At 38.3% G+C, this 9,680-nt stretch overlaps 1 protein-coding gene across 1 annotated transcript; it reads left to right on the top strand.

Annotated features, from left to right (window-relative positions):
- The first annotated feature begins 2,151 nt into the window (after positions 1-2,151).
- LOC118365853 (somatostatin-1A-like) lies at positions 2,152-4,307 on the top strand. The gene is made up of 2 exons (XM_035748162.1): positions 2,152-2,388; positions 3,800-4,307. The coding sequence occupies exons 1-2, from the start codon at positions 2,251-2,253 to the stop codon at positions 4,004-4,006; spliced, it is 345 nt and encodes a 114-aa protein (XP_035604055.1). The 5' UTR covers positions 2,152-2,250; the 3' UTR covers positions 4,007-4,307.
- The last annotated feature ends 5,373 nt before the right edge of the window (positions 4,308-9,680 follow it).

Below are 9,680 nucleotides of genomic sequence, written 5' to 3'. Positions count from 1 at the left end.
GTTTGTTGCTGGCATGTCATGCCTAAGATTTCTAATATTGCCAATGAAAAAATCCTTAGTGGTTGGCAATATCAGTGGATTTTGTGATGTATGAGCCATCTGATTCAATGAATGATGGAGCTGAGTTGACCTTTTTTCCCCCAAAATGTAATTTGAGGTGCTCCAAAGCTTTTTACTATCATTCTTTATATCATTTATATTTGTTTCATAGTATAGTTGTGCAGGTATATGAGGTAATTGAGGTAGCTATGTACTGTACATTTAGGTAGTGTAACGGCTTTCTTACTGGGAAGGAGAGGCGGACCAAAACGCAGCATGGTTGGAGTTCATGTTAATTTAATAAGGTAACTCAAACATGAACAGGATACAAAACAATAAATGTGAAAACCGAAACAGTCCTGAATGGTGCATAAAACACAAAGACAGGAAACAACCACCCACAAATCCCAACACAAAACAGGCTACCTAAATATGGTTCCCAATCAGAGACAATGACTAACACCTGCCTCTGATTGAGAACGATATCAGGCCAAACATAGAAATAGACAAACCAGACACACAACATAGAATGCCCACCCAGCTCACGTCCTGACCAACACTAAAACAAGGAAAACACAAAAGAACTATGGTCAGAACGTGACAGGTAGTGGTAAAAGTGATTAGTAGCAGCGTATGTGGTGAGTGTGAAATTGTGGTGTGTATGTGTGTGTGTGTGTGTGTGTGTGTGTGTGTGTGTGTGTGTGTGTGTGTGTGTGTGTGTGTGTGTGTGTGTGTGTGTGTGTGTGTGTGTGTGTGTGTGTGTGTGTGTGTGTGTGTGTGTGTGTGTTGGGGTATCAGTGTAAGTATGTGTGAATGTGTGGGTAGAATCCAGTATGTGTGCATAAAGTCAATAGACTTAGTGTAAAAAAAGGGTAAATGTGGGTAGTCTGGGTAGCCATTTGATTATCTATTTAGCAGTCTGTCTTCTTTAGAAGTCTTATTACAATGGCTTAGAAAGTAAATGCTAAAAATAGAGCCTATTGCGTACCTATGACGCTTTACCCATGCAGGCAAGACATCGGGAAGCTCATGCGGCTGGCAAACAAATATTACACCAGGATTTGTGTTATATAAAATGTCCATGAAATTTCAAACTATCGTGACAGTATGTGACTATAAAAAGGGATATTTTGTTGGAGAGCAAGTGTGCTACAGTTTTAAATGAAAGGAAGTGAGTGGGATACTAGGCTATTCTGAGGATTCCACAGGTCTTCAGAAGAACTCATCTACGAAACACACTCCACATCCATTGCACGTCAACATGAGTCTTTTCTTGTAAGTGTGTGCCAAAAAATGAATGAAATAAAGAAAAATGTAATCCATATTTCAAATAAAAGTGCCCCTTTTATATAATATATGAAACTGCAGGCTTTAAGTGAAATCCACTTGCTGCTTCCCTAGTTTTATTCCAAATGTAGGCATATTTGTCTCATATGGAGATATTCATACTGATATTTTGTATGATAATAATTTAATTGTTGTAAATGCAAAAGGGTCATCACCACCATTGCAGGCGTGCATAATGATGTGAATTAGTGAGTGAATACCTATATGAGAAGTGTTTTGAATATAAGTGTCCTCTTAATTGGATACATATATGTCCTATGTGAAGAAACAATATGTTAAACATTACAACAGGTGTATTTATGAAGAACGATAACAGTTCAGGCATGAGTGACGTTCAGACACGTTTTGTTATAATCATTAAAGTTGAGGCCAAGTTTGACACATTGTAGCCTATTCATGATTGATGTGTTGTTGATTTTCCATTTTCCAGAGCCTTGAGTTCATCTCATTTGCTTAACACCCCCCTAAACGAAGTTCTTGAACTTTTATAAAACTTAACATTTTCTGAAATTCAATAAGATCCACACGAAGTGATAGTCTCTACAAATGAAACCATTTTTCACTAATCGAACAATATTCAACTAATGACAGGATCATGAATTCCCTTATTTCAAAGGATGCGCACGACTCTCTAATCGGTGGAAACATTATCACGTGGAATCATTGCTCATATCCAAACCTTACCCACCAGAAGGAAACCCCCCTTTACCACCTGACGTCAGATGAACCGTTTAAAAGACAGGTTCGGAGGGGGGACAAGAACAACAGGAGCAGCAGAACTCAAAGAGAAGCCAATCTCAACGATTGTCTGCCCAATTGAACCACCTTTATCCATCCTCTGCCTCCCCCGAGACCCAGAAGAAGATGCTCTCGACGCGTGTCCAGTGCGCCCTAGCACTACTCTCCCTGGCCCTGGCCATCAGCAGCGTCTCTGCCGCTCCGTCCGATGCCAAACTCCGCCAGCTGCTCCAACGGTCACTCATGGCACCTGCAGGCAAACAGGTAAATACCTTCAATCAGACTTTCATTATGAGAATTTGTTCTTAAACAACATATATCTCAGGCTGCAGTGGCCATATTATCTGATTTTTTTTTGTGAGTTTGATGGCACAGCTGTAAACTACAATTGAAGTAGATTTACCTCTAGAGTCTAGCGACTATACCTTCTAGAAATGTCAATTTAAGCACATGCGTTGCCATACAGTTAACACTTTGGTTTTACTGGCAGGCACAGGGAAATGGATCGAGGAAATTAGTATGATACAGGGAAGCAACCAAGAAATGAAGTATTTGAATGTATTATGGATCCCCATTTAAATGCTGGCACTCTTCCTGGGGTCCAGCAAAATTAATGGATTTATACACAATAAAAAAAACATTACATTACTTTTCACAACACTAGAGTGTGTGTGCACTCGGGCCACTACTCTACTACCACATATCTAAAACACAAATCCATGTGTGTGTATAGTGCGTATGTTATCATATGTGTGTGTATGGATGTCTATGACTGTGTATATGTCTCTTCACAGTTTATGCTGTCCCTTAAGGTGCATTTTTATCATTTTTTCAATCTGATCTTTCTGCTTGTGTGAGCTACTTGATGTGGAATAGAGTTCTGTGTAGCTCTATGTAGTATTGTGTGCCTCCAATAGTCTTTTCTAGATTTGGGGACTGTGAAGACACCTCTGGTGGCATGTCTTGTGGGGTTTGCATTGGTGTTTGACATGTGTGCCAGTAGTTTAAACAGACAGCTCGGTGCATTCAATATGTCAATATTTTTCAAAGTAGTGATGAAGTCAATCTCTCCTCTACTTAGAGCCAGGACAGGTTGAAATACCAATATTTCCTCAGCACTTAATAATATGTATCAGAGCAACTAACAAAATATAAATGTATATTGTTCTATATTTTAAATCAACCTTTAAAATTAAAAACGTAAAATAAGAACAAAAGAGGTCTCTGGAATTTGGGGTATGCTGTAGTTAGCTGTCAATTACGTAGCATAGTCAGAACATACGGTAGAATGGGTAAAAAAGTACCTAATGTTTATTAATGAAAAGTGTTCTTCCCCAAAAAATGTACATGATGGGAAAGTAGTTTATACATCTCGGTTTAAGTGATCGATTCATGCATAACAGCATTGGAAAGGTCATTTTAATAGATTTGAAGACAGCTTAAATAAATTGAAATAATGCAGATTGGATAGCCTACATCTATTTATTCTAGCAATGTGTGGGAAGAGAAAACATTCAAACACTGATTTCCTTCCTAAATGGGTATGCTACATTTTTTTAAAAGCATGTTGATTTCTTTCTTTCTATTTCAGTGGATCTTGTTGCTAAAATGTGAAATTTTCTGTCTCCACAAAACAGAAAAAATAACAATTTAATCTTATTTGATCTATTTTCAGGAGCTTGCCAGGAATACACTCGTAGAGCTACTCTCAGAGCTAGCACACGTAGAGAACGAGGCGATTGAATTGGATGACATGTCTCATGGCGTGGAGCAGGAGGATGTGGATCTCGAGCTGGAGCGTGCACCCGGCCCAGTACTGTCTCCACGTGAACGCAAGGCTGGATGCAAGAACTTCTTCTGGAAAACCTTTACATCGTGTTAATTAATCTACACCCGGGCCCTTTACTGTGTGTACTACATCTCATCTCTTTTGTTTCAATCACTCATTGCTGAATCCAATGCACCATGGCCTAACCCTCCTCTTCAAAAAAATTCAATAAACACTGTTAAAACTTTAACAATCATTCTGATGTTTTTATCGCTCATTTAGATTTTTTTCCCGAAAAGAAACACAAGAAAGAATGTTCTACAAATGTATGCAATTCTGCTTTGACTGTGATTTATGTATTTTGGCAGACTATTTTTAATTGTTTGTTTGAATAAAATCTGTGTTTCAGAACCAATGAGTTGATTCATATATTGTTATTTTGCTCCTCTTTTAAAATGTTTTTTTTTTTAATTCAGTAATAGCCTATTCCTATGAGATGCTAGCACACTTCTCTCCAGGATAAGCATGCTTGTTTCCTCCATTTGGAATGATGTTACAGGGTATAGTTTTGGTTACAGGGTATAGTTTTATTTTAGGAGGTAATCCATTGTTGGATAAACTGACTTTGTTGTGTTGTGGTGTGCCATAAGAAGTTTACATTTATGAAGGGTAGGCATAATGTAAACATTGACCTGACGAACCTCCAGCAGCAACAACACCTTCCTAATATTGAGTTGCACCCTGGCACTTTTGCCCTCAGAACAGCCTCAATTAGTTGGGGCATGGACTCTACAAAATGTCAAAAGCTTTCCACAGGGATGCTGACCCATGTTAACTCCAATGCTTCCCACAGTTGTGTCAAGTTGGCTGGATGTCCTTTGGGTGGAAGACCATTCTTGATACACACAGGAAACTTTTGAGCGTGAAAAACCCAGCAGCGTTGCAGTTCGTGACACACTCAAACCGATGCGCCTAGTACCTAATAACATCAAATCAAATCTAATTGTATTTGTCACATGTGCCGAATACAACAATGAAATGCTTACTTACAAGCCCTTAACCAACAATGCAGTTTTAAGAAAAATACCTAAAAATGTTTTTAAATAAAGTAACAAATAATTAAAGAGCAGCAGTAAAATAACAATAGCGAGGCTATATACAGGGGTTATCGGTACAGAGTCAATGTGCAGGGGCACTGGTTAGTCAAGGGATTTAGGTTATGTGTACATGTAGGTAGAACTTTTAAAGTAACTTTGCATAGATAATAACAGAGAGTAGCACCAGCGTAAAAGATGGGGGGGGCAATGCTAATAGTCTGGGTAGCCATTTAATTAGATGTTCAGTAGTCTTATGACTTGGAGGTAGAAGCTGTTTAGAAGCCTCTTGGACCTCGACTTGGCGCTCCGGTATCGCTTGCCATGCGGTAGCAGAGAGAACAGTCTATGACTAGGGTGGCTGGAGTCCTTGACAATTTTTACGGCCTTCCTCTGACACCACCTGGTATAGAGGTTCTAGATAGCAGGAAGCTTGGCCACAGTGATGATAACATACCACATTCAAAGGCACTGAAATCTTTTGCCTTGTCCATTCACCTTGTCTCAAGGTTTAGAAACAGTTTTTAACCTGTCTCCTCCCCTTCATCATCACTGATTGAAGTGGATTTATAATATAATAATAATATAATAATAATAATAATATAATAATATAATATAATAATAATATATGCCATTTAGGTGACGCTTTTATCCAAAGCGACTTACAGTCATGTGTGCATACATTCTACGATTTAACACATGACATCAATAAGAGATCATAGCTTTCACTTGGATTCACCTGCTCAGTCTATGCCATGGAAAGAGCAGGTTTTCTTAATGTTTTGTATACTCAAAAACAAAATCACGTTTTTTTTCAACAACAATGTTGAAGTAAATTGTTCAAGTAAAATGGTCAAGTAAATGTTGACAAACAGCACAGAATAGCATGTTAACTAAATACGTTTCCAAAAAAATGCATTCCACAGTTCAGTATGGTCCATGTGACACACAAGTTAAACTTACCATGTTTCCAAATAGAAACAGTTGGTGCATATATTGTGACAATATTTTGTGACATTTTTGGTATTTGGCAAGTTTTTCTCCAGCTCGTATGGACACTTAAGTTCTGCTAGGAGCAGTAAGATCCAACCTGTCCTGTGTGTGTGTGTGTTTATTTTATATTTAACCAGGCAAGTCAGTTATGAACAAATTCTTATTTCCAATGACAGTTTAGGAACAGTTTAGCGCTGACCCAGGTGCCATTGTGTGTGTGTGTGTGTGTGTGTGTGTGTGTGTGTGTGTGTGTGTGTGTGTGTGTGTGTGTGTGTGTGTGTGTGTGTGTGTGTGTGTGTGTGTGTGTGTGTGTGTGTGTGTGTGTGTGTGTTAAATGCCACCTCGAAAGTGTGTGCATCTGCGTGTGTGTGTGAAAAACAAGTTTCTAAAATGGAAAATGTCTGTGCACACATATCTACATGTACATGTGTGCCCGTGTGTATGTCCCCTGCATGTGTGTAGACTCCACACTGACTCTTCAGAATGTGCGGGAGGAGGAGAATCACCAGGATGCTTGGTGAGATTAGGAAACGATACCAAATGGGAAGTGCACTTAATAACCCCTGACTCATTAATGGGCTTTGCTCAAGAAAGCTCTTAAACCATTTGTATTAAAGAGCAAGACACTGACGGTCTGGAACTGGAGGAAGGGGCTGCAAAATTAAAATCTTAGTAAGATTAAATATCTTAAGTCAAGGCAATATATGCTTGTTTTTAATTTGACAAGATATTTATTCTTATCAGCCAGTTTTATGTTGGTGCATTTCACTTGTTTCAAGCTTTTTTTGTCCCTATTTATCTTAATAAGATAATATAACTTGTTACTGAGATTGGATTACTGGTTCTGAGTAACTTAATGCTCGAAACTAGAATTACCAGAATTATAAAGCTGTTTGATCAACACTGACAAGTACACAACTGCTTTGTCAAAGTCAGAATTTATTATTTCAAGCATCTTATCCTTTTCATTTCTTCACATATTAAGAACAGATAATGACCAAATGGAATCCACTGTGTTATTTTCAATCTTACACACAGCACAGCAATCGGGTAGACAAAATACAGTACAGAACAAAGACAGTACACTTTTCATATCTGGGGAACACAGTATGAGTCATTTGAACTGTTGTACAATTCTATTGCATCCCCCAGATGGTATTTGACTTGTACATAAGTTTGGCTCTTGTTGCTAATTGTGTAATAAGAGGTCAAATCAACCAGCTTTTCAGCATCCACTAACTCAGTGGCCTGTGCAAGGTGTGGGACCTCAACTTGATAAGCCATGATGTTTCTATCAAAGCGTATAGTTTGAAATGGTTGATATTCCAAACAATAAAGCCTAGAATCAACAATAAATATGTTTTTAACCAGTCCAAATTCTGGCATATTACCATTCAGTACTTTGGCAAAGATCATGGACTTCTGAGTTAGAGTTATGTATTTATTAGAATTTATTACAAGCCATTTGGTTTATATCATTGAAACCTAGGAAGTCCCTCAATTTTCCACGTAAATATTGTAGATCTTTAACCACTGATACAGGTCCCATCTCCCTTTCATTTGAAAGAATTGGGTGCATTTGAACTGTCAACATTTTGGCAGCTTTCATATATTTGGTTCTGATTGATCAAAGACTTGCAAATATTTTTTACATTGAGCTTGGAAGCCCATTTAAAGAAACAATTTTTAGACTCAAACCGCATATACATATGTCTAACAATTGGACCCAATGACTTTATCTGCAATGGCAAATGTTTCATATAATGCTATTTAGGTGTAACATTGCAGTCTGGAAAAAGCTCCTTCCAATGCTTCAAATGATTTTCAATGAGTAACTTCAACCTAGACACAGTCACAATGGAAAGAACAGGTGCAAATACTATCTGTACAATCTCTATTAGCTCATTTATCAGTCGTATATATGCATTGACTTCCAAACTCTCCAAAACAAAGGGCAATATCTGTTGCAGGACAAACATCTGCCCAGATGTGTGTTTTATTTTACCATCACTTGAAGTTAATGTACTAACAGAAATTGGTTATGGCCGATCTCTAACATCTGGAGGGAATAAGGGAAACCAAGAATAGCAGAATTTACTGAGTCCAGATGAATCTGTCCTGACACAAAAAGATGATTCAAACACATTTTATTTCCTATGGGGCTATGCCCTCCAGAATTATATGGATAATGTCTTGCGGAGTTTGTTGTATGATATCAAAGACTGGGAATTCAACTAGCTTGCTCCTTCTGTTGATCCCATATGTTGTTCTCAAGCTGTTGCGAAGCAAGTCTGTCTGTGCCATCTATTTCATCATACTGTCTGACATGCTTCTCCAATGTCATTTTAGTATATGCATCCTCATTGAAGTGTGACTGCATGTCCTCAAAAGAACACTCAGAGTGTCTGCACTTACTGTAGGCAAGGCCCACACCCTCTTTGAACCCTGCTTGTTCATGTTGTGCCAGGGTGTCTCCACAGAGAGAGACCATGGCACCTTATATTGTTTTCTCTCCGTTAATAGTTAGCATTTTAACCCCACTGTACAATGCATCCATGTCTTCCTTGATTATATTCAATATTACATCTACACCAGATTGACAGAGGTCTGCTGATCTAGCCATGGCAAGTAGCCTGATAGCACCCAGTTTAGACCTTTATTTTGGATTTATATTTCCTAGGGTGTAATACACCATTAATGACTTGTTTTTTGATGCAAAGGATCCTAGTGGCTTACAGATCTCTATTTCATCCGTGTACAGAACAATCTGCAATGCCCTTGGTTTCTCTGAAAATAAGGGATGTGATTTTAGAAGAGCACCATCAACAATATCATGAAAAAAACTTCCCCTGCACATCCGGGGTCCCTTTTCAACCATAGATAAAATCCTTGGGTGTGATAAAAGCTGTTCTAGACTTTTAACTAATGGTACATGATTAAATAATTTGTCTTTGATGAAAATGTATTTTGAACCTCCACAGTTCATCCTGCCTATGGTTCGAGCAATTGGAATTTCCTTTACATCTGTAACGGCGTTCTTCGGTTTGTAGAAAGAGAGTCGGACCGAAATGCAGTGTGGTGGTTACTCATGATCTTTAATGAAGGATCGCGATACATGAAATAACTATTACAAAATACAAAACAACAAACGGAACGTGAAATCTAATTACAGCCTATCTGGTGAAACTACACAGAGACAGGAACAATCACCCACGAAATACACAGTGAAACCCCGGCTACCTAAATACGGTTCCCAATCAGAGACAACGAGAATCACCTGACTCGGATTGAGAACCGCCTCAGGCAGCCAAGCCTAATACAACACCCCTACTCAGCCGCAATCCCAAATACTACAAACCCCAATACGAAAATACAATATATAAACCCATGTTAATTACATTAACAATCGTCGTCTATCTTAAATTATAACAAATTTCACACCACAAAGCTGAACATATTTCCACAAATAACATGTGAGTTAAATTATGAATGGTTGCCAGGAGAGGACAGTAACGTGTAGACCTACACAAAGTAGCAGTCGCAAGCTAGTGTGTAGGAAAATGTATATGTGGTGCTTTGCAACAATTTCAGTCCCAGACCATTTGGGGAACTATGTGTCCCAGTTCAGTTATGGAACTATATATGTTGGCGGAGCCAAATAAATTATTAAATAAATAAACAAATCATAATCTGTTGTCACT

This window comes from Oncorhynchus keta, chromosome 33 (assembly GCF_023373465.1).
Source record: "Oncorhynchus keta strain PuntledgeMale-10-30-2019 chromosome 33, Oket_V2, whole genome shotgun sequence".
NCBI lineage: Eukaryota > Metazoa > Chordata > Actinopteri > Salmoniformes > Salmonidae > Oncorhynchus > Oncorhynchus keta.
The sequence above is the reverse complement of the archived record's forward strand: the minus strand, read 5'-3'. Positions and strand labels throughout refer to the sequence as shown.

Excerpts from the sequence above, each read along its gene's own strand:
- LOC118365853 (XM_035748162.1), top strand. The coding sequence starts at position 2,251 with ATGCTCTCGACGCGTGTCCAGTGCGCCCTAGCACTACTCTCCCTGGCC. Across the intron at positions 2,389-3,799 it reads TGGCACCTGCAGGCAAACAG|GAGCTTGCCAGGAATACACT; the intron begins GTAAATACCTTC and ends ATCTATTTTCAG.